Genomic DNA, 26617 nt, shown 5'->3' with positions numbered 1-26617 from the left:
CAGCTTTATCTCTTTGTGTATCTTTTACTCATATAGTCAAACCTCATGCTGCCAACCTCAGGACTAAATAAACTGAGATGCGGCTTTACTATGCATGAGAGAATAAATGTTTAAGGTGTTCCAAAGCCAGATGTGAATCAGTTTTTCTGAGTGATTGGAAACATTTTGGCACGATTTATATCCCAACCCTTTTTGACCATTAGCAGAGAAACAGGGACTATTTTCCTGTTAACAGGCTATTTTTAAATATCATTAAAAACAAATTGTATGCAGTTGTATATCCTGTTTCAGTTGTATATCTAATTATATGCCACATTCTTTCAAAAAATTGGCTTTTCATCCGGTTGTCTTAAATTTGGAAGACGAATGGTAAAAATATCTTCATGAAGATCACAATTTTGAAATGTTACATGTTGAGTGAGACATTGAAAGCTGTGTTTATTTTTTCAGTGACTGATTTTCTGTGTCCATAGATGCTATAAAAGTTGATCAAAGATCAACTAAAGATTCAATTACAGTATTACAAATTCAACTGCAGGTACCAATATTACATTATTTGACAGGGATAATAAAATGAGCAAAGAGTGGAAATCATAGACAATAACATTGCTTTCTCAATTAACAGAAAGAATTCATAACATATTCCTTAATGGTAGATGCGATTTGTAGAGAATGTGGAAATGAACTATTGAGAAGTCCACCTGCTGCCCCAGACTGAGGCACATTAGGGTGGTTGTGGGAGGAGTTGTATTTGAGGGTTCTACTTTTCCTTAGGGTATTAAAATACATGTCCTGGTTTGTTGTTTTTGCCATTAATTTCTCTTCTTCAAATAAAAGAATTAGGGGAGAAAGCATGGAAAAGAAACACATTAAACTTCTGGAAAAGTTAACAGAAGCTTAAAAATAACAATTTCCAAAGAATCACTCTCTTCTTGGTATAGAACAGAACCTGTCCTAGCCGCCTTAACTTTTTCTACTCATTGGTAAAGAGAGTGATTAGTAAGGCCAGTGTATTTGATATGGCCACTTGAAAGAAAAAGGCTGTACTACAAATACCCATGAAAATAGATTTTCTCTCACCTTTCCCTCTGCCCTCAAGGAGATAGTTAAAACAAAACTATGAGAGAATTTGGTGATTTCCCACAAGAGTACTGTCAAACTTTTAACAGAGTATTGCTGAATCTTCAAGGAAAACCTGTAGAAAGTTGAAGGCCGTGAGTGAAATCAAAGTAGTTAGTTACAGAATTAGAACTTCTTTATGCTTTTTTTTTCAGGCATGAGTGCTTTTGTGCTAGTTCAAGAGTAGAAAATACTTGCTTACATTGCTTACACCATCAACAAAAAGAATTTCAATATAGTGAGATTTGTCACATTTTAGCAAAATTTTTAAAAAGGGTTGAGTGTTAAAACATTCTGACCTTTTTAAAAAACATGCTTCAACACATGTAAAAGCTGTAAGGGGACTAAAAATACATTAAAAAAGAGGTGGTCATAATAAAAAAAAAAAGAACACTTTTATACATAGGATTTTATTTTGCACTGCTGTAACAATTTCATTATAGACCAAGGGAGAAAAAGAAAAAAAGGATAAAACCACCACACTGAGTAAATTACTAAAGCTTTTCTACTTTGTAACAGTATTTTTCCATCTGATAGATTTATTGTCATATCCCCTTCAAAACAGACAAGATGCTTACCATATTTAAAGATTATAGAGGTTGCCACTGAAAGAAAAATTTTACACAGTCACTGTACATCAAGGTTGAAAAACTGTCCTGCATGAAAAATATACTTAGAAATCATGTGAATAAAAGAAAAAAGAAAACATTATTGTGTTTAAGGAAAGATTAAAGTCCTCATAATGTGCCATCTAAATGTGGATACTCATTCTTCTTGGAGTCGCTAAGATGTAGGAATTTCTTGCTTCTGCCCTTTTCATTCATTATACTGTGTTTTTCTCCAACAATATTCGTTAAGGCAAACAAATCCTTTTCTGAAGAGGTCTTAAGGAAATTGTGGACAAAGCAAACTTTTGGCATTAAAACAGGTTAACATATACAAAGCCTTTAGTAATATACAATAAGCATATTTCTCTTGGACTAGTGACAAGAAAAGATGAACATGCTTGTTAACAATGTCAAAAAGTTTAAAATTCAGTGTCCAAGCAATTCCTAACAATGCTTCTGTAGCTTTAAGCTCTAAACAGTATAGAATTTATGCAAATGCATTAAAGAATTCAAGCTTGGCAAATTACACCCAAGCAGGTTATTAAACTATATATACAGAAAGTAAATGATAAATACAGAATTAAAAGAGTCCTTCTGTTCCTTATAGCCTTGAAAATTGACAAAGTTTTTGAGGACAGTTCTATAATATTAAACATTAGGTAACCACAGGTCCTGGGAAACCTAACTACACAAACCCATTTAAAATACTCAAGATGACTTTGTAGTGTTTAATACAATTCAGTTCGTAGTTAAGGGCACAAGACAACATTTAACAAAAATAATCACATCAATTGACCTAGAAATCAAATGCAAATAGATATGAATACAATCTCCAAAATCTGTCTTTTAAGTGAACATTAACCATTTATTCAAAGTTATACAAGAATTTGAAGGATTAAAGTCTTCTGTGACATAAAGCCATTTTAAATAGTTTCATGTCTCAGCTGAGCAGGAGGAGAGGGGGTGAAAGAATAAGTGAGTAGGCCCCGTTGGGCAGCTAGACAGTAAAAACAGACTCAACAGCAGCCGCCCCCAGCCTGCTGTCCTCCCTGATTGCCTGCATGTGTTGCATTAGTAGCAGCATGCTGAGGGCCAATTTTAATGCCATTTGCCTGAAATAAAAGAGAACAGAACAATAAATATGACCAGACACAACCAGACGATACAGTTTAACTAGATTCTTAAAAAACTAATTTAATTCTTTATGATACAATTTTATCAAACAACTGAGAAAAATATAGTAAGTAGATTTTAGCAACAATTAAAACAGTATCTCTTAAGGGCTGTTCCTTCCTTTTAAAAACACTGTGGAAATGTTTCTGAAAGTAATTCTTTATCATACCAGGTATGGGGTAAATAGATATTGGATAATGCTGCTTTTCAGGAAATTCTCATAATGCAGAAATTGTTTAAAATACTTATTGCAAGTAATCTTTAAAGCATAAAAATACCCAAGTCCATGCTGCTTTAATACAAGGTAAAATCTTTTCACTAGACAGTGTTTCTGTTCCATGTTGAATCAGCTGTACAGGCTAAGGGCATATGAGTGTTCTGTGTCATCAATAATTTCTATGATCCCCAAAGACATGGCAGCTTGCCAAGAACCCACACACAGAGTAGTTCTTTCATTCATCAAACTCACACTTATGTCTTAACCCTCACTCCCTCAAGTGGATTTTACCTAAAAATACAACACTTTGAGAAAAGTAATACAGTAGCTTCAGAAATTAAGCTCTTAAGGAAACTTTACGTCACAGTAAATCTCAGATTTATAGTGCTTGGCAGTTGTTCTGCAACAGTAGTAGCCTTGGGGTTTCTGGCACTAGCTCAGTATTGACAGCAGCTGATGTGGTTTCTTTTCGCTCTTTTGACTCCTCTTTAATAAAAAGCATGCCCTATGGCTCATTGGTTTTGCCCCCTCTGGGCTGGTAGCAACTTCTTGAGGAGTCAAGGACTCAGCCTTGGCATTAGGCCAAATAAATAGCACGGCCTGTTGGCTCCTGACAGCACATTACAATCAAAGCTGCATAAGGCACAGTAAAGCAGTCAGCTACTATATGAAACCAGACAGAAACAATGAATGTGCCCTTTCAGATAGAGGCCCAATTACTGTTCAATTTATATGGTATTAGTCTCTGAATGGTGTCACCTTTAAACTAACTCGAGAAGTACTATCATATAAGCGCAGAAGATAGGATTGAGAAACTATATTACTCCAAATTAAACAATGGAAAAATCATGTACTTTTTGGAAACCTTCGGCAAACTGCTGTTTGTTTTAGCAGAGACTACTGAAGTAACAGAGAGCCTCATTAATGTATAGGATGAGACAGACATACATAATGGCTTTCTAACACAATGCTTTTCTAACTGCAACTGGGGAGAAACCAGGGCTTTTCTTTCAGAAGCCAGAAATCTTAATACAGAATGGCAAAAATATTTATGTGAAAATAAGTATGCTACATCCACATAAACATTTTGAAATAAATACAAATAAATGCAGAGTGGGGATGTGGGTCAAGTGATGATCTTTGGTGAACACTGAATTAGATGCTTCAAAGCTTTACATTTTATCCTAATCATGTTGGCCAAAACAGGATCAAAATAACATTACAAAAAACCCTATGCCAAATGCCAATTATATATATATATACACACACACACACATATACATATATATATATATTAATTTAGTCTCCTGAAAACATGCTATGCTATATTGGGAGTAATTTCCAAATTTGGTATTTCCCTCTTTTATACCAGATAACAGAGAGAGAGCATCTTGCATTAGTACATAGTACATGCATTTATATACCAGAACATTATTCCCAAAGCAGATGACACCATATGGTCATGTGGATAAAAGTGGATTTTCTTTTCTCTTTGGGGGATTTATATTATTTTGCATTGCTTGCGATGAATGGATAGGGTCACTTACTTTAATCCATTTCCATAGATAAAGTGTTGCTCTACTAGAACATATTTAACTACTATACAACATATACCAATTTTTCAGTTGGATGATCGTAAACTAATGGTGTTAACTGATTATCATGATTGATTTTAGGATTAAAAAAATTATAAAATAATGAAGTGAATTCTAAATTAATATTGACCAATAATATTTATATGTATATACCTCATTATTAATGTCAAAGACTCCTTCTTGAATTTTTTCATAAATTTCTTTTGCTGTATTAATAAATGCCTGAAATAGAGAAATTTGTTCATATTATATAAAACCAAAGCAGTAAAATAACATTATATATGCTCTATAGAATATCATAATGTTCAACATATGAAAGTCAATTGATGTAATACATATTCATAAAGAACAAAGATCATATTAATAGAACATATTAATAAAGAACAATCAATGTAATACCTTATATTAATAAAGAACAAGCCCACATGATCATCAATAGACACAGAGAAAGCATTTGACAAAATCCAACATTTCATGATAAACTCAACTAGAAATAGAAGGGAACTCCTCAACCTGATCTAAAGAATGGCATCTAAGAAAAACTACACCTAACATCATATTCAAAGATGAAGGCTGAAAGCCTTCCCCCTAAGATTAAGAACAAAGGATGTATGCACATGCTAATTAGAATTACAAACAGCATTATTCACAATAACCAACAAGTGCAAACAACAGAAATGTTCATCAGTCAATAAAAAAAAAATTGGGATATTCAATTAGAATATTATTTGGCCATAAAAAGGAATGAAGTACTGATTCATGCTACAATGTGGACGAACCTTGAAAAACTGTGCTAAATGAAAGAAAGCAGACACAAAAGGCAACAATACTACAACTCCATTTATATGAAATGTCTAGAATAGGCAAATCCATGGAGACAGAAAGTAGATTACTGGTTGCCAGAAGCTAGATGGAAGGGAAAATGGGGAGAGAATGCTAATGAGTATGAGGTTTCTTTTTGGGGTAACTAAAATGTTCTGGAATTAGATAGTGGTAATAGTTGCATAACTTTGTGAATAGACTAAAAACCATGGAATTGGTTGTTTATTTATTTATTTATTTATTTTTGAGACAGAGTCTCACTCTGTCACCTAGAATGGAGTGCAGTGACGCGATCTCGGCTCACTGTAACCTCCACTTCCCAGTTCAAGAGATCCTCCCGCTTCAGCCTCCTGAGTAGCTGGGACTACAGGTGTGTGCCGCCACACCCAGCTTATGAATTGTGTACTTTAAAAGGATCAATTTTATGGCATGTGAATTATATCTCAAAAAAAAACATCATGACCATGAGAGGAAAAAAAGAATATTGGAATATGAGAACAGCATATAGAGAAAAACACATACGTAAACTGCATAATCCTCCGTGTAAAAACTAGCTTACTTTTGGAGAATACAGTTCCAGCCTTTTTTGCCATGATAATGTATTATTTAGTATATAGTTTAAGAGAGCAAAATCAAAGGATGCTTCTGATAAAGAGATAAAAGGCAGCTCAACTTCTTTGCCATTAAATTGTCAAAATAAAAAACTAGTGTTGAAATACTGTAGATCAAATGAAGCCTATAAATACCAAAATTTATATACAAGCATTCTCTATGTAAAATACTTAGAAACTCTATATAAATATTACCAATGCTATAGAAGGCATATACAAACTCTGAATAGGCTCTAAACTATCAGATTTGACAGATCACAGATAACAGTACCTATCAATATAGTAAAGTCCTCTTCAATTAGCATTCTAAAAAAATTCACAAAAGAAAGCTATACTCCATTACCACTGATATAGACCTAATTCAAAGTTTAAAAAGTAAACAGGATTCATGGAGAGGAACAAATCATACCTTTCATCTTTTCTACACTGGAAACATTTGACTGCTGAACTTGCCATCAGAGCTTTTGTTTCCTAATTAACAGGACTGATATGTTTTCACCTTTAAAGGCCTTACAGCTCCCCAGAGTAATCAATCTACTGCAGCTCAATTACTGCACCAAGCACACACCAGTCAGTGAAGGAGATTTGAACGTCTGCGGCAGGAGCACAGAGATATGAATATGCATAAACTCTAAGTGGCTGATCGAATCATCACAGAGGGTCATGAGAATTTGCAGCAAAATAATGAGAAGAATTAATCACTACAGATTCACAAGGCACTTAGGATGCAAGTGCGCTTTTCATGTATGTGCTGGAGCTAAACTGAAGAGGGAACTGGCTTTCAGCCAAGTATGAATTGATTCACATTCTGCAAATTGAGGTTATCCCTATAAATAAGGAAAAACTTAACTTTATTTCCAATAACATGTCAATTACTATGATGGCTTTAGAAATCAAGCTAACTAAATATTGAAGTCAACAGATACATAAATTCACAGGGCTGGAGGTGCTTCCAGGAGCATCCACATGTGCACATTTCACTAGAACATTACATAGAACTACAAGGCCCCATAAGTGAGTTATAACTTCATCCAAACAAGCACTTTTATACTACAAAAGTTATTATTAAATGTGTCAATTTACATAAAAATTGCATTTTTGCCCATCTGGTAATAAATCACTTTAAAAACGGGCTTAAGAAAGTGATGCTATATAAAATTTCGTAAGTCACTACTAATTTTATTACCTAAATAGTAATGAATACTTTATTAAGCACTTTTAAGCATAGTTGTACCAGATGAACTGAGGATGGGCATACAGTATGTTTTATCTGAAAGGCATGCGATTAACTTCATTGCAACTGAAATATAACAAATAATAACAAATAATCTTTGGATAATGCTACATTACTTGGTCGTTCAATCTCCGATTACACATTGCAGACAGTAAAATCAAATATTTTCTACCTCCTGAGCATATTATAGAGGATACAATACAAATGGGTTTTACATACTTCATGACAAACATTAATATTTAATATATATTACTAAGTGATTAATGACTAATTTTAATGAGTCCTTGGCGTTTGAAACCCAACATGACAAATGTAGACATTAATATACCTGTTTTAAAAGTATGTGGCTATTTGTAATAACACTAGGCTTTGCACACACACACAAACAATAAAATATGTGGCTATGGACTTTGAAACTGCCGAGTTCCTAAATATAATGAACATTAACCAAATACTATCAAGGCTTATGAGGTCAAACAAAAGTTCTAAGGTAAGAGCCTTGGGTATCACAGACAAAATCTCCTCCACTTAAGATGCAAAACACTTCCAAAAAGATGAGAAATATGTATGTATACAATACATTGGCTGGGATTTTAAAAAATTGATCATTTCACTCTATTCATTAAATATCAATCCCAAATAAAAACTTTTTAAGGTATGGATGTTTCTAATCCATCTTCAGATCACTGCATTCCATATATACATATAAAGTATAAAAATACATTTTAAGTATTGCTTGGTAAATACCTCAAGGCAGTACTAATGTTCTTCACAGAATTAGTTTAATTTGAATGATTAAGCTATTCCCTCAAAAATACCTTATCTATAGATATTAAATATATTGTAGTTTTGAATCTCTAGCACAATACCTAAAATAGCATAGGTACTTAAACTGCCTTTGTTAAACTCAATTACCCTTAGCAAGGAAATACCTACAGGATAAGGTAGGCTTACATGAAATTGTTGGTTTCTTTTTGCTTATGTGCATCTCTTTGGGGGCAAATTCTTTTAAGACTTCATTAAGGGACAAGCAGGAGGCAAAACTAGTAGGTTTTAGAATAGGAAAAAATATTTGTTGACAAACTGATGTCAAATGACTTCATTTGTTTCAATGATTTCATTGTTTGCACCATGAAACAATGTCTAGGCAGATCCACGATTATGAAGTGCAAACAGATTTCTCTGCAGCCAACTGAATTTGGTGCTCCTCCTGCTTCCCCATGTGGCAGGTGCTCTGTTGCAGTATCAGAAGCCTGCCTCTCTCATTTTATCACTAGCCCTTCATTTTCCCCAGGCTTTAACTGGCCCGTTCAGTCCTTTACCTTCCTTTTCTTCGTTAGCCATTCATTCTCTTGCTTTCCACCTCAAACACTAATCTTTCAGTGTTTGGCAGCATTTAATCTGAATGATACTGATAATACCTAAACTTATGGCAAAATTTCAGGGACTTCAATAGCACAGCTGAAACAAACGTAACCACAAAGGACTATAAAGGTGTTGTAATTCAAATAAACATTCAGTAAATACACATGCTAAAGTGTATCTTACATATCACTGACATTTAGCCAAGGGCACCTATTAAACTGTTGTCACTGACCAGGCTCACACCTGTAATCCCAGCACTCTGGAAGAACTAGGCAGGAAGACTGCTTGAGGTTGGGAGTTTGAGACCAGCCTGGACAATGTAGTAAGACCCCTGTATCTATTAAGAAAAAAATTGTTGCCACATATTCAGAACTTCTGTAGGTACCATAAAAGATACAAAGATGAGGAGGACTATTGTTGTTGAACAACAGGAACCATTTAGGTAGGAATAAAACCATTTAGTTGGCAGAATTCTAAGCCCGATGGCTCAAATCTCCATAAAGATGGAAGAAAAAAACTTTCTGCACTGATAGGAGAATGCAGGGCAGGATTAAGGCAGGTCTCACGGATACTGTGTTAACAGCAAAGGAGAACATAAGATACTATTTTATTTTTATTATGGTTGGACAGTTTTTAAGGCAAAATATTGAAAATAAATGGGCTTCAACAGAATATTTAAATTACTTCCTTACATAACATGCTGCCACCTGGTGGCAAGATAAAAATTAGGTCAGACCAGTATTTTGGACAGTTTAAATATCTTGAACAGATGCTACATAGCAGGGTATCTTGTAAACAAGTGACTTTTAGTTTTCTCTTAGAACTGAGAAATATGAGGTAACTAAAATGTGGTTTAATTTTCTTCTCAACTGCTAAAAGTCAATGCTATGAACATTACAGGTATCCATTTGCCTAAGTTAATAATAATATATACTAAGTACTTACTATAGGACAGTCACTATACTGATTTATAAAGGTTTTCATGATTAAAAGAAATTCTAAGTATGTAAACAAATAAGAAAATTAATGTTAACTTTCTTTTGCTTTCAAGAAAATCTATATTTGTGGGATGAAGTTAGACTTTTAAAATGAGCAGAATTACTGAGAGCTCTAGAACCAGGCTCTCCAGGACCAAACCCCAGTGCCATTTCTTACCAGTTGTGTTGCTCTGGAACCAGTGCTTAGCCTCTCTGTAAAATGAGGATGATAATGTGGGAAGTATGTGCTTTTTTTATGTTCAATTACAACTGCAACATAAACAAAACAAATGAAAATTCCTTTGACTTGTATTAAAGATAAGTGGTCCTAATAAAGGAAAGATAAATGTAGCCTACTTCATAGGATTGTTAGGAGGGTTAATGTAAAGCATTGAAAACTGTGCTTGACATGTAGTAAGCACTCAATAGGTGTGTCAGCTGTTGGCATGAACGTCTGGATGCAAAGACACATGGAGAACAACAGGAAAAGGGAGTACGGGTGCTAAATGTGTATATGCCCTGCAGACACTACAGAGTTAAGTAGAGAAATGGTGATCAATGCTCTATAGTCAATTCAAGTATCTTGATTAAATAGAGCTAAACCTTAAAAAAGTGAATTGACAATGTATAATGTACACACTGAGCCCCCCAAAATAAAATATATTTAATAAGACTTAGACACTGGGCAAAAATAGGAGAATCCTGTGAAAAGGACAGCAGACTATAATATTAGGGAGTTTAAATAAGAAACTTCTTCAAATTCTGTGACTTCTTCAAATTCTGTGATTCTATCTGATTTAGGGTCAGTGAAGAAAAACTCACACATCATCCAATAGTGGCTTTTAAATCGTATTTCAAGGCAATTCTACAGAGGCCACCTTTTGGAATGACATGGGAGTAGGGACAGCCCTGTGGAGGGAGAACCTCTGCCTCTTTCTATAGCATCACTAGTTCCAAAGTAGAGCTGTTGTGCCGTTACTTCTCTCATACAGTTTCTCTGTGTTTCACTACAAGGAAAAGGGCCATTGCTAAATCTACAATCTATAATTTTCTCATTTTGTAGATATGACTGAGCTGCAAAAGGAGAAACGACTTGCCCAAGACCACACATAATTATAGCAGAAGCAGGATTAGAATCTAATATTCTTCTCACTACATATATCTTTCCTTTATTAGAATCAGTTATCTTTAATACAAGTCAAAGGAATTTTCATTTGTTTTATGTTGCAGTTAAAATTGAACATAAAAAGCACACACTTCCTACATCCTTTAAAACCCTTTTAGTTAGAAATTATATTGGATTTCTAGGATTATTTTTGGAAGTATATAAAATTTGTATTATTTACATCTTTTGTCTCTTTCCTACCCTTTACAAAAATTAATATCACCAGTATCAATGCTAATTAAAGGAAAGTAGGGAGCCTACTTTCCTTTATTTTAGCAGGGAAAAAAATTTCCCTTAATTTTAGCAGGGAAAAAAAGAGGGAAAGAAACTAGAACTATTTGATTAGAAAGGTTTGGGGAATATGGCATTTAAGAATTTGCTGTTCCTAGAAAACCAAACACCGCATGTTCTCACTCATAAGTGGGAATTGAACAATGAGAACACATGGACACAGGGAGGGGAACATCACACACCGGGACCTGTTGGGAGGCTGGGGAAAAGAGGAGAGACAGCATTAGGACAAACACCTAATGCATGTGGGGCTTAAAATCTAGATGACGGGTTGATAGGTGCAGCAAACTACCATGGCACATGTATACCTATGTAACAAACCTGTATGTTCAGCACATGTATCCCAGAACTCAAAAAAAAACATAGTTGTTTATTTTAGGGTTTGTTGCTGCAGCATAACATAGCAAAAACTGAGCAATGCAGATGAGTAATTGGTTTTCTATGTAAACTTAATAGTTTTAAAAATCATAATTATTGCAGCATTTTACTCTTCAGTACTGAGTATACTAAACTAATGATTAACATTTTGTAATTCAAGTGATGGATTTAAACTTAGCTCATAAAGAAAAATTTCACTCCAAGTTATTCTTAGAATGCTTATTTATATTCAAAAGTAAATATTAAAATATTTTCAATTAAAAAAAAGAATTTCCTGTTCCTACTTTCTGCCAGAGGTAACGTAAAAATGTTTAATTCCTTAGCAATTTAGTTCTTCCATTTAATAAGCATTTACTGAGTGCTTGATTTGTACCAGGCACTGAAGACACTCAGATAAGTATGAATACCTTAAATCTCAAGGATGTGGTATATAGGATAGATATGAATCCAGTACGGGAACACAGAAGAAAAACCTTCAGTTGCTTAGATAAGTAAGGTGGCATGACCACTTCTGAGAGAGGAAAGTCCTTCAAGGGTAGGCCTGAAAGACAGGTAAGCTCCAACTCATTCATTAGGAAAATTGAGGGGAAGAAGGGCATTTTGGACAGAGAAGATTCTAAGTTCAATTCTGTTGGAAGCTGGGGATAGCCAGGAATGTGAGACAAAGTTTGACATGTGGCCCTATAGGCAGAGGAACCCCTGAAAAGGTAGGAAGCAGGCAAAATGAGAGGAGTTTGGAGAATGAATCACAAGGGGGCGACGCTGGCCACAGGGAGACTGAGGAGTCCAGAGCAATAATCCAAGAAAGAAATGAGGGCCTGACCAATTCAGATGGTGGCAACGAGAATGAATGGCACAGCTCAAACCTAATATCCGTTGTGAAGAAATTAACAGGACTTGGTAAGTGACAGGGTAAAATGGTGATATGTTTATGGATGACTCCACTTTTGGTTTAAGTGATGAGATAAAAGGGTATACCCGGAATTGAGATAAATTAAAAAGGAAGGAAATCAGTTTTCAAGGAAGGAATAAAAAATGTCTTTTAGACATGTGGAATTCTAATACGTTGTACACATGGGAAAGTCTTGGTAGATGGCGATCTATGTAATTGTGCACCTATATGGGAATATAAGCTACAGAAATATGTGAGTGTGTAAGTGTATGACATGCATTTATTAGCATAATTTTCTTGGGTAATGTTTAGCCACTCTGGTTTAGAAGTACAGAAAATGGATGCAACTTTCAAAGTCAGAGTTTGGATCATCTATGAAGTTCTGGGGATGATGGCCAAATTAGAGGTGAAGAAGCTGATGCCAGTCAGCCAAGTCTACCAAAATGTGGAGGAGAGTGGTAAATATTTATTAAACTAAGCTATCCTCAAGGGATACTGGAAAACTACTGAGGAAGGCCAGGTCAGATTTCCAGTGAAGTCCCGTGGTACGCATTAATGAGCTTAACACTCAGAATCGGTTTAAGGGGGCAACAAAGCCTTCAGTTTACAACCTCATTACAGCTATATAAAAATACTCATCCCACCACTTACAACAAAGCCCAAGACAAGATGGTCCCTCAATGCAAATGAGGTCTACAGACTTTCAAGTACTGAGACAGAATGCAAGTATTAGCAAGGGGCCTTGAAATTGGTAGTCTTCCTAGTTACTAATGTCTTAGAGTAAGTCATGTGTTCTCTCTGGACATAAAAATTCATCTATCCTGTCAGTTTAGGTGGCTTGGTGGGTTACTGCAACCTGTCTTAGGGTTAGCTGGCTGTATTTTCAGCTATTGCCTTGATGGCATCTAGTACTTCGGCAGCATAAGCACAAGGCTTCTGGGAAGGGTGGGGGTTTACCTGGTCTGCCATTATGACATGAACATCTCTCCATCTGAAAAGGCCTTTTCAAACCACAAAGATTCCAGGCAGCTACTGAAGGAAGAAGCACCTGATTAGAGGCCAATTTGCTTGTGTGGATTTTTTTTTTTTTTGGAGACACAGGGTCTCCCTTTGTTGCCCCAGCTGGAGTGCAGGGGCATGATCTCAGTTCACTGAAGCCTTTCTCTCCTGGGCTCAAGTGATCCTCCTACCTCATAGCTGGGAGGACAGCAGGTGTGTCCCACCATGCCTGGCTAATTTTTTATTTTTTTGTAGAGACAGGGTTTTGCCATGCGGGCCAGGCTGGTCTCAAACTCCTGGGCTCAAGTGATCTGCCCACTTTGGCCTCCCTAAGTGCTGAGAGTATAGGTGTGAGCTACCATGCCCAGCCTCATCTGGAGTTTCTAAAATCTCATGTTTTAAAATCCTTGGGCAAAGATAAGGTTTAGGACAGAATTCCACCTACATGTAACAAATGGGACCAAAGCATAACCAGAATGAAAGACTAAAGGAAGAAGAACATGGTTGAAGCAAATATATACTTACTCATCCAAACTTTTGTTATCTACCATGTGGGGGTTGCAGAAATGACAAGAGTCTGTGTCTTTAAATAACTCAATCCTTATGGTGGGCTGACATGACAAATAAGTGCAATGATATCATGCCAAGGTGAATTCATGCCCAGGATGACACAGGAATGAGTAGAAGAAAAAGTCTATCGATTCAGATGCCATGTGTGGTGGCTGGTGGTGGAAGGAAGACACGCTGGTGTCATGGAACACACTCCAGAGGAGGGATCAGACTTGACCATATCCTTGGAGGATCAAGTCGGAAGGAAGGGCATTTCAAGTGCAGAGAATACTTTTTGGTGGAGAAGGAGAGAGAACACTGTAAAGCTGATCGACTTAGTTTACTATGCAGAGCATATAGTGTGAACGGTTGGCAATCAAAGCATCCTGTAGGCCAAGCTAAGGAGTTTGATGCTGAAGCTGTGGGGAACCACTGCATGGTTAATAAAATTGGAGAGAGACATTCAATCTTCATTTTTAACAAGATCCCAGAGGTCACAGTGTAAAAGCACTGAAAATGAAGACAGGAAGTCCAATTAAGCTACAATTATGACAGAGGACAATTTGGAGATATTTAATAGGAAGAAACAATAACAGGTGAAAAGTGATACGTATTAACTGAATAGATCAATGTGAAGGGGTGAGAGAAAGAACACTATAGAATACAGAAGATCTGCAGACTAGAATAGCGAAGGGCTGTCAGTTCAGTTGGATGTGTTAAATTAGAAAGGTGTGAAAACTGTCTAGGCAGCAGCTGTCAGGGTGGAGCTGAACATACAGCCTAAAAGGGTACCTGAAGTAACAGACTTAGGTGATATCTCAAAGTGAAAAAAAGAACTGGTAAAAAAAAATCTGGGGAAGGCCAGTGAGGTGGGGGTGGGGGTAGAGGGACTGAGGGACAGAGGGAGAAAGCGAGAGAGGGAGAGGGGAACGGGGAGGGAGCGAGAGATAGAAAATGGTGTCATGGAGCTAAGAAAGAAGTTTACTGAGGAGTAGTCAAAAGTATCAAATATTCCCAAAGGACTGTTTAAGCTAAAAACAGAAAAGCAGAAGAAAAAAAAGGTATAATTCTTGCTTTTTGAGTGCCTATACAGTCACTGCTGTTACATTTTCTTCTAGCCTTTACATATTATGCATATGTTTTTATTATTCTTTTACTTATTATCTACTTTGCAAGTTTTCTTTCATGCAATTACTTTTTTATAATAAACTTTTTCTAAAAGTAAAAATAAAAACCAAACAAACCCAGAAAAGTATTTATTACGTGTGGCTTTTAGGAAGACCAGGACGACCCTGGCCATGGTGGAAGAAGTCAGACTATGAAGAGAAGTGTGCAAAAGAACAAGGAAATGGAGACAGCTATTAATAGAAGCCAGAAGGAAAAACATCCAGGAGAAATGGAGTGAAAGTATTTTATAAGATGGCTGAAACTTAATTACACGCTGGGAGCCAAGAATCAATAGAGAAGGAAAGGGTGAAGATAATGAGATGGCTTGAAGCAATAACATCTCTGAGAAAATGGCAGGAGACAGCACTCTGCCTGATTCTCCTGTGACAGAACAGACTGGATTCCTCTACAGCCTCTGTATCTCCTCAGAGTGTGACCCCTGGATCAACAGGATCTACATTAGTTGAGGGCTGGTTACAAATGCAAGCTCCCAGGCCACACCACAGATCTACTGAAGCAGAATCTGCATTTTAGCAGAATTCTTAGGTGATCTGTATGTACATTAATATTTTGTGACGCTCTGGTCAAAAAGACAACTGACTTAGGTAGGTTGGGCATGGTGGCTCATGCCATAATCCCAGCACTTTGGGAGGCTGAGGTGGGAGAATTGCTTGAACCAAAGAGTTTGAGACAAGCCTGGGCAATATAGAGAGACATCGTTTCTACAAAAAAAAAAAAATCTTAATAAATAAATAAATAAATAAAGACAACTGACCTGAAAAAAAAGAAAAATCTTATGAGGCATTCTTAGTTTAGCTTAAAAAAAAAAAGTAGTCTCTATGCACCCACCACAAGATATATGTGACCATGAAATAAGAGAGTAAGCAAAATAACACAGACATCAGTCCATGGTATGTTAAGAGATGTTATGCATCCCCCGGCGATTCCAATTTTAGGCATTTCAGAGACTTTACTGGAGCCCTTCCCATCACAGGCCTGGAGGCCTAAGAGGGATGAATAGTTTTGTAGGTCAGGCCAGGACCCCACCACCCTGTGTTGCCTCAGGACACTGCTTGTGTATCCTAGCCATTCCAGCTCCAGCTGCAGCTCAAAAGGGCCCAGGTATAGCTTGGGCAACTGTTAGAAAAATTTGCTGACTTTTTAAAATCCAGATTTCCCAAGTATTATTTGTGTATATAATAAATATCTATGTGGTTATATATTAGTGTTATGAATGTTGTATATGATAGTACTCTCTCTCTCTATGATCCTGTCTTAAGAAATTCTTCCCTCTAAGTAATACCTAGTTTAGGAAGACTACGGCATTTTATTTTTATGCTCTTTGGAAATAAACTTCAAAGTGTTGCCTTGGGTGCCATTTTACATTTAAGATCCTAGTTCAAGATAGGCAGCATAAATCCAGGTAAGAGCAAAACAGTTGGAATATCAGAGGTATAATTAAATGATCTGGGTACCAATATCATCTGGACAGATACTAAAATATTTAAGAGTATTCACTGCAGGATTTGCAGGTCAGAGGCAGCTCCAAAGACTAGTACTTCCTAGTCTTTACTCTCTCCTTGCTCAGGGCATCACTGAAACGAAACATTTTATATACATGTATTAGTTTCTTTCACCTATGAGTCTTTACTCCTTCCCAGCTCAGGGCGTCACTGAAATGAAGCATTTTGTTTGTTTGTTTTCTAAGATGGAATCTCTGTCGCCCAGGCTGGAGTGCAGAGGTGTGATTTGAGCTCACTGCAACTTCCACCTCCCTGGTTCAAGTAATTCTCCTGTCTCAGCCTCCTGAGTAGCTGGGACTACAGGCACAAGCAACCACGCCCGGCTAATTTTTGTATTTTTAGTAGAGATGGGGTTTCACCATATTGGTCAAGCTGGTCTTGAACTCCAGACCTCAGGTGATCTGCCTGCCTTGGCTTCCTAAAGTGCTGGGATTATAAGTGTGAGCTACCACCCCCAGCTTGAAATGAAGCATTATATATATATGTATTAGTCCCTTTTGCCTATGAGCCTGTAAAATAAACAGCTACTTTCAAGATACAATGGGGGCACAGGCATTGGGTAAATACTCCCATTCCAAAAAGGAAAAATTGGCCAAAAGAAAGGGGCTACATACAGGTGCCATGTAAGTTCAAACCCAGTAGGGCAGTCATCAAATCTTAGAGCTCCAAAATGATCTTTTGACTCCATGTCCTACGTCCAGGGCACAGTGGTGTGAGTGGTGTGTTTCCAAGGCCTTGGGCAGCTCCACCACTGTGGCTTTGCAGGGTTCAGACCCCACTGCTGCTCTCACTGGCTGGCACCGAGTGCCTGTGGCTTTTCCAAGCAATGGGTGCAAACTGTTGGTGTATCTACCATTCTGGGGTCTGGAGGACATGGTCATCTTCTCACGGCTCCACTAGGTGGTGCCCCAGTGGGGACTCTATGTGGAGCACCAAGCCTACATTTTCCCTCTGCGCTGCCCTAGAAGAGGTTCTCTGTGAGGGCTCCACCCCTGCAGCAGGGTTCTGCCTGAACATTTAAGGTTTTCCATACATTCTCTGAAATCTAGGCAGAGGTTCCCAAGCCTCAACTCTTGGACTCTGTGCACCCACAGGCTTCCCACCACATGGAAGCCACCAAGGCTTGTGGATAGCACCCTCTGAAACAGTGACCTGAGCTGTACCTGGGCCCCTCTGAGCCACAGCTGGAACTAAAGTGGCTGGGATGCAGGGAGTAGTGTCCCGAGGCTGTGCAGGGTGGTGGGGCCCTGACCTTGGCCCTGACCGACAAAGCCATTCCTCCTTCCTAGGCCTCTGGGCCTGTGAGGTAGGGGCTCCTGTGAAGTCTCTGATAAATGCCTTCCAGGCCTTATCCCCACTGTCATGGCTATTAGCATTTGGTTCCTTTTTACTTACGCAAATTTCTGCAGCCTGTCTGAGTTCTTCCTCTGAAATGGGTTTTTCTTTTCTACCACGTGGCCAGTCTACAAATTTATCACCTTTATGCTATGCTTCCCCTTCAAGTCTAAGTTCCAGTTTCAGGTCACTTCTCTGCTCACACATGTAAGATAGGCTATTAGAAGCAGCCAGGCCGCATCTTGAATGCTTTGTTGCTTAGAAAATTTTTCTGCCAGACACCTTAAATCATCATTCTCAAGTTCCAAGTTCCACAGGTCCCTAGGGCAGGAGCACAATGCAGCCAGGTTCTCTGCTGAAGCGTAACAAAAGTGACCTTGGCTGCAGTCCCCAGTAATTTTCTCTTCTCCATCTGAGACCTCCTCAGCCTGGACTTCATTGTGCACATCATTATCAGCATTTTGCTCACAGTTCAAGCAGTCTCTAGGAAGTTCCAAATTTTTCCTCTTCTGAGCCCTCCACATTCTTCCAACCTCTGCCCATTACCCAAAGTCATTTCCACATTTTGAGGTATCTTTATAGCAAACCCCCACTTCTCAGTACCAATTTTCTGTATTAGTCCTTTCTTACACTGCTATAAAGAAATACCTGAGACTGGGTAATTTATAAAGAAAAGAGGTTTAATTGTCTCATGGTTCTGCGGGCTGTATAGGAAGCATGATGCTGGTATCTGCTCAGCTTCTGGGGAGGCCTCAGGAAACTTACAATCATGGCACAAGGCAAAGGGGGAGCAAGGCATTTCACATGACCAGAGCAGGAGAAAGAGAAAGACGCGGGAGGCACTATATGCTTTTAAGCAATCAGATCTTGAGAGAACTCACTATCATTGAGAACTGCACGAAGCAGTATGGTGTTAAACCATTCATAAGAAACTGCCCCCATGATCTAATCACCTCCCACCAGGCCCCACCTCCAACAATGGGGATTAGAATTTGATATGAGATTTGGGCAGGGACACAGATCCAAACCCTATCTGTCTGTCTGTCTGTTATCCATCAATCATCTGTTTTCTTACTTCTTTTCCTTTCTTTTCTTTCTTCTCCTCCCTCTCCCTCTCTTTCTCTCTTTTTAAACAGAGACAGAGTCTTGCTATGTTGGCTAGGCTGGTCTTGAACTCCTGGTGTCAAGCAATCTTCCTGCCTCAGCCTCCCAAGATACCAGGATTACAGGCATAAGCCATGGCATTTTGACTCATTTTTAATATTAATATCATAGCACCATCCCTCCTATTACTAAGTGCATAAAGGGGATTCATATATTATGCTGAGTAGGTGCTTCATTTCCTTGAGTTGAACTGTGTTTTATTATTCTAATTCAGTATTTCTCAGTCTCAATACTGCTGACATTTTGGACCAGATAATTCTGTGTTATGAGGAGCTATCCTTTGCATTCATTTACCAGGCTGCCTCTTTTCCCCCTCAACAGATCCTTCTTGGATGAAATCATAAAGCTGATTAATAAGAAATCTATATATTGATAGTAAACTTATTTCCAGCAACAACACAGCTAGTGCTGGAACAAAGCTGTTGTTATCTTGTGCTGTAAATTATCCAGTCCCTTATAGGGAACTATAACAGTTCAACTTCATGGTGTCCACTTGTATTACAGTAAAAGTGTAATACAATTTATACAGTTAAAATGTATAAATAGACTACAGCACAACATCAAAAGGAAACAGGTCCAATTCTAAACATCATCAATGTGCCATTTATATTTAACCTTAACAAATAATAACAGTCTAAAAAATATTTTAAGAGAGTTCCCTGTGCATTAAAATTTCTCTACACATAGGTGCCAAGGATCAGCTGGGATGTGAATAATTCTCAACAGATTATAAAAAAGAGGATGATGACCTTCCCTGAAAAGTCCAAACACCAACCACCACTGTCACTAAACAACTGGAATGTGTCATTAGAATACCTGCCTTATTCTTAACCCCCATCACATGATCAGCCCTCACAGAAGAAAGTCCTCCAGAGAGCAAGCTGAGGATAGATCTTGTCTGAGCCCATGTCAGTTTCTACCCACTGTGCTAAACCGCCTCTCCCATACAGCTCTGCTTATTCTCCTAAGGAACAAAAGGATGGCACAGTTAGGCAAATCTGAGTCCTTGAAAAGCAAAAACATTAAGGCATAGCACTTAGAAAAACTTCCCCATAATTACTATAATTGCTGTTTTTTCCAAGTCCAAGGGTCAACCTGATCAAGAAGCAATGGGCCATGCATGCCTAACATTTACCTCCTTGGATCTAATTCTGCAGGATAATTCTTGCTTAAATCTCTGAGTTAGTATATTGTAATATGTCAGCTGCATAGTTTGGTCTTGGCTCTCCTGTCACAGGAACTGATGGTGAATGCCTATCAAAAGGCAGATACCAAGTTAAGTGCTGGTTTAGTTCTCCTCTTTCCTACTTCTCTAAGGAGAAAGAAATCCTTTTGTTAATCTTCCTAGATCCCAAATACAGAAACTATATACTTGTTTTCCAACATTACTTGTTGAATGAAATAAAAGGGATGACATTAAGACTTTATATTACATATTAAGGAATTACTGCTTAGTTATATATGATAATGGTATTGTGTTATATTTTTAAAAATTACTTATACTGAAATATTTATAGGTAAAAATATTTCTGCCATTTGCTCAACAAATGAGATACAAGACTCAAAACGTCTACATGGTGATAACCTTTAAAACTAGATGATGTCTATAAAGGTTTAGTTTTTTAAGTGATAGTACCGATTACATTAATTTGAAACAGCAGCCTTTCCAGGCACAGTGGCTTGAGCTTGTAATCCCAGCACTTTGGGAGGCTAAGATGAGAGGATATCTTGAACCCAGAAGTCTGAGACCAGCCTGGGCAACATGGCAAGACTTTGTCTCTACAAAAAAACAAAAAAATTAGCTGGGCATGGTGGCACACACCTGTCATCCCAGCTACTTGGGAGGCTGAAGCAGGAGGATCACTTGAGCCCAAGAGGTTGAGGCTACAGTTCAAACCACTGTACCCCAGCCTGGGTGACAAAGTGAGACCCCATCCCCAAAAAATAAAACAAGGCTTAACAACAGTTCTATCAACTTCATTTTGAGCCTACCAAAATGCTTTGATATACATGATGTAGAGAAATAAGCTAAAGAATAAAAGTGCATTGTCCAAAAAATGCCTTTTACTTAAAAATCTGACATGCAGACATTGTGAATGAATGCGGCTTGTTTTGTTTATCTTCTCACCAGGACTTTCTTATTCCATATTAGCACAATTTCATCTTTAGCTACTTCTGAGAAATGTTAATTAAGAAAATCTATGCATAATATGCTGGGCGTGACAGCTCATGCCTGTAACCCCAGCACTTGGGGAGGCCAAGGCAGGTGGATCACTTAGGAGTTTGAGACCAGCCTAGGCAACATAGTGAAACCCCGTTTCTACTAAAAGTACAAAAAATTAGCCAGGCGCGGTGGTGCATGCCTGTAGTCCCAGCTACTCAGGAGGCTGGGGTGGGAGAAGCACTTGAACCTGGGAGGTGGAGATTGCAGTGAGTTGAGATCGTGCCAATGCACTCTCGCCTGGGTGAGAGCAACACTCCATCTCAAAAAGAAAAAAAAAACAAAACAAAACAGAAAATAAAGTCTATGCACAATAAAAATTAATTATTATTTGTTAGGCATGTGCTAAACATATATGGAGGGAACTATTTGTATAAAAATTTGCCCTGTGCAGAAATGCGACATAAAGAGCTCTTGTGAAAAACTCATATTAGCAAAAATGTAATAATTTGAAAAAGAAAATCTGTATTCCTCAAGAATTCATAAAAATACCAACAAGCTCCTACAGCCATATTCCATATTCTAACATTAGTATTTTATTGTAGTTGGGAGGCTTCTTCCTGATGAATTTTCATTTTTAAAATTGTCATCATGGTGTTAAAGGACTGAATTTAATTAAAGTTGGATGTACACAGTTATTTTTTGATTAAACTTTTTGTTCTAAGGTAATTATAGATTCACATGCAGGTGTAAGAAGAATCCCATGTAACATTTATGTAGTTTCCCCTAGTGGTGACTTCATATAAAACTATAGTATTAATACATTGTTACAAAAAATTTTATCATTTCAAGAAAGTTACACAGATGGGATAATATAGGATCAACCTTTTGAGAATGGCTTGATTCATTAAGCACAGTTCTCTCCAGATTTATCCAGATTGCTGTATAGTATCTGAACTTTCCCTCTTCTTATTGTTGAGTCGCAGCCACTAAAGTGTCCTTCAACCCAGTGTCTCTGGTCTGTTTCCAGTTTTTGGTTATTCTGAATAAAACTACTGTGAACATTTGTGTATAGGTTTTTGGGTCAACCTAAGTCTTCATTTCTCTGGGATAAGTGTCCAGGGGTGCAACTGCTAGGATGTATGGTAGCTGCATGTTTAGTGTTGAAAGAAACTGCCCCTTTTCCAGACTGGCTATGTTATTTTACATTCCCACATGCAACGTTAAGAGTGATCTGGTTTCTCCACATTCTCTTCAGCATTTGGTGTTCTCAGTATTTTTCATTTTAGCCTTTCTGACAGGTATGTGGTGATAGCTCCATTGGGTGTTTTTCTTTCTTTTTTAAGACAGGGTCTGTGTTGCCCAGTCTAGTCTCAAATTCCTGGGTGCAAGTGATCCTCCTGCTGCCTCAGATTCCCCAGTAGCTGGGATTACCGACTTACACCGACCAGGCCTGGCTCACTGAGGTTTTAATTTCCACTTCCCTAAAGGCTAGTGATTTCAAAGATCTTTTCTAGTGCTTATCTGCCATTTGTAGATCCTTTTCTTTTTTCTTTTTATTTTATTTTATTTTATTTTATTTTTTTATTATACTTTAAGTTCTAGGGTACATGTGCATAACGTGCAGGTTACATATGTATACATGTGCCATGTTGGTGTGCTGCACCCATCAACTCGTCAGCACCCATCAATTCATCATTTATATCAGGTATAACTCCCCAATGCAATCCCTCCCCCCTCCCCCCTCCCCATGATAGGCCCCAGTGTGTGATGTTCCCCTTCCCGAGTCCAAGTGAGCTCATTGTTCAGTTCCCACCTATGAGTGAGAACATGCGGTGTTTGGTTTTCTCTTCTTGTGATAGTTTGCTAAGAATGATGGTTTCCAGCTGCATCCATGTCCCTACAAAGGACGCAAACTCATCCTTTTTTATGGCTGCATAGTATTCCATGGTGTATATGTGCCACATTTTCTTAATCCAGTCTGTCACTGATGGACATTTGGGTTAATTCCAAGTCTTTGCTATTGTGAATAGTGCCGCAATAAACATACGTGTGCATGTGTCTTTGTAGTAGCATAATTTATAATCCTTTGGGTATATACCCAGTAGTGGGATGGCTGGGTCATATGGTACATCTAGTTCTAGATCCTTGAGGAATTGCCATACTGTTTTCCATAATGGTTGAACTAGTTTACAATCCCACCAACAGTGTAAAAGTGTTCCTATTTCCCACATCCTCTCCAACACCTGTTGTTTCCTGATTTTTTAATGATTGCCATTCTAACTGGTGTGAGATGGTATCTCATTGTGGTTTTGATTTGCATTTCTCTGATGGCCAGTGATGATGAGCATTTTTTCATGTGTCTGTTGGCTGTATGAATGTCTTCTTTTGAGAAATGTCTGTTCATATCCTTTCCCCACTTTTGGATGGGGTTGTTTGTTTTTTTCTTGTATATTTGTTTGAGTTCTTTGTAGATTCTGGAAATTAGCCCTTTGTCAGATGAGTAGATTGCAAAAATTTTCTCCCATTCTGTAGGTTGCCTGTTCACTCTGATGGTAGTTTCTTTTGCTGTGCAGAAGCTCTTTAGTTTAATGAGATCCCATTTGTCAATTTTGGCTTTTGCTGCCGTTGCTTTTGGTGTTTTAGACATGAAGTCCTTGCCCATGCCTATGTCCTGAATGGTACTACCTAGATTTTCTTCTAGGGTTTTTATGGTATTAGGTCTAACATTTAAGTCTCTAATCCATCTTGAATTAATCTTCGTATAAGGAGTAAGGAAAGGATCCAGTTTCAGCTTTCTACTTATGGCTAGCCAATTTTCCCAGCACCATTTATTAAATAGGGAATCCTTTCCCCATTTCTTGTTTTTGTCAGGTTTGTCAAAGATCAGATGGTTGTAGATGTGTGGCATTATTTCTGAAGGCTCCGTTCTGTTCCATTGGTCTATATCTCTGTTTTGGTACCAGTACCATGCTGTTTTGGTTACTGTAGCTTTGTAGTATAGTTTGAAGTCAGGTAGCGTGACGCCTCCGGCTTTGTCCTTTTGACTTAGGATTGTCTTGGCAATGCGGGCTCTTTTTTGGTTCCATATGAACTTTAAAGCAGTTTTTTCCAATTCGGTGAAGAAACTCATTGGTAGCTTGATGGGGATGGCATTGAATCTATAAATTACCTTGGGCAGTATGGCCATTTTCACAATATTGATTCTGCCTATCCATGAGCATGGTATGTTCTTCCATTTGTTTGTGTCCTCTTTGATTTCACTGAGCAGTGGTTTGTAGTTCTCCTTGAAGAGGTCCTTTACATCCCTTGTAAGTTGGATTCCTAGGTATTTTATTCTCTTTGAAGCAATTGTGAATGGAAGTTCATTCCTGATTTGGCTCTCTGCTTGTCTGTTACTGGTGTATAAGAATGCTTGTGATTTTTGCACATTAATTTTGTATCCTGAGACTTTGCTGAAGTTGCTTATCAGCTTAAGAAGATTTTGGGCTGAGACGATGGGGTTTTCTAAATACACAATCATGTCATCTGCAAACAGGGACAATTTGACTTCTTCTTTTCCTAACTGAATACCCTTGATTTCTTTCTCTTGCCTGATTGCCCTAGCCAGAACTTCCAACACTATGTTGAATAGGAGTGGTGAGAGAGGGCATCCCTGTCTTGTGCCAGTTTTCAAAGGGAACTTTTCCAGTTTTTGCCCATTCAGTATGATATTAGCTGTGGGTTTGTCATAAATAGCTCTTATTATTTTGAGGTACGTTCCATCAATACCGAATTTGTTGAGCGTTTTTAGCATGAAGGGCTGTTGAATTTTGTCAAAAGCCTTTTCTGCATCTATTGAGATAATCATGTGGTTCTTGTCTTTGGTTCTGTTGATATGCTGGATTACGTTGATTGATTTGCGAATGTTGAACCAGCCTTGCATCCCAGGGATGAAGCCCACTTGATCATGGTGGATAAGCTTTTTGATATGCTGCAGAATCCGGTTTGCCAGTATTTTATTGAGGATTTTTGCATCGATGTTCATCAGGGAGATTGGTCTAAAATTCTCTTTTTTTGTTGTGTCTCTGCCAGGCTTTGGTATCAGGATGATGCTGGCCTCATAAAATGAGTTAGGGAGGATTCCCTCTTTTTCTATTGATTGGAATAGTTTCAGAAGGAATGGTACCAGCTCCTCCTTGTACCTCTGGTAGAATTCAGCTGTGAATCCATCTGGTCCTGGGCTTTTTTTGGTGGGTAGGCTATTAATTGTTGCCTCAATTTCAGAGGCTGCTATTGGTCTATTCAGGGATTCAACTTCTTCCTGGTTTAGTCTTGGAAGAGTGTACGTGTCCAGGAAATTATCCATTTCTTCTAGATTTTCTAGTTGATTTGCGTAGAGGTGTTTATAGTATTCTCTGATGGTAGTTTGTATTTCTGTGGGGTCGGTGGTGATATCCCCTTTATCATTTTTTATTGCGTCTATTTGATTCCTCTCTCTTTTCTTCTTTATTAGCCTTGCTAGCGGTCTGTCAATTTTGTTGATCTTTTCAAAAAACCAACTCCTGGATTCATTGATTTTTTGGAGGGTTTTTTGTGTCTCTATCTCCTTCAGTTCTGCTCTGATCTTAGTTATTTCTTGCCTTCTGCTAGCTTTTGAATGTGTTTGCTCTTGCCTCTCTAGTTCTTTTAATTGTGATGTTAGAGTGTCAATTTTAGATCTTTCCTGCTTTCTCTTGTGGGCACTTAGTGCTATAAATTTCCCTCTACATACTGCTTTAAATGTGTCCCAGAGATTCTGGTATGTTGTATCTTTGTTCTCATTGGATTCAAAGAACATCTTTATTTCTGCTTTCATTTCGTTATGTACCCAGTAGTCATTCAGGAGCAGGTTGTTCAGTTTCCATGTAGTTGAGCGGTTTTGATTGAGTTTCTTAGTCCTGAGTTCTAGTTTGATTGCACTGTGGTCAGAGAGACAGTTTGTTATAATTTCTGTTCTTTTACATTTGCTGAGGAGTGCTTTACTTCCAATTATGTGGTCAATTTTGGAATAAGTGTGATGTGGTGCTGAGAAGAATGTATATTCTGTTGACTTGGGGTGGAGAGTTCTATAGATGTCTATTAGGTCCGCTTGGTGCAGAGATGAGTTCAATTCCTGGATATCCTTGTTAAGTTTCTGTCTCATTGATCTGTCTAATGTTGACAGTGGAGTGTTGAAGTCTCCCATTATTATTGTATGGGAGTCTAAGTCTCTTTGTAAGTCTCTAAGGACTTGCTTTATGAATCTGGGTGC

At 37.8% G+C, this 26617-nt stretch overlaps 1 protein-coding gene across 1 annotated transcript in view; it reads right to left on the bottom strand.

Moving 5' to 3' along the window:
• Window positions 1-413: 413 nt before the first annotated feature.
• Window positions 414-26617, bottom strand: part of RAB2A (RAB2A, member RAS oncogene family) — a 109090-nt gene continuing 82886 nt past the window's right edge. Inside the window, exons 7-8 of the mRNA XM_023222361.3 lie at window positions 4866-4934; window positions 414-2839 (exon numbers count right to left, since the gene is read on the bottom strand). Coding sequence (XP_023078129.1) covers window positions 2744-2839; window positions 4866-4934 — 165 coding nt within the window. The 3' untranslated portion in view covers window positions 414-2743. The remainder of the gene's footprint in view (window positions 2840-4865; window positions 4935-26617) is intronic.

This window comes from Piliocolobus tephrosceles, chromosome 7 (genome assembly GCF_002776525.5).
Source record: "Piliocolobus tephrosceles isolate RC106 chromosome 7, ASM277652v3, whole genome shotgun sequence".
Lineage (NCBI taxonomy): Eukaryota > Metazoa > Chordata > Mammalia > Primates > Cercopithecidae > Piliocolobus > Piliocolobus tephrosceles.
This window is presented reverse-complemented; position numbering and strand designations above follow the sequence as displayed.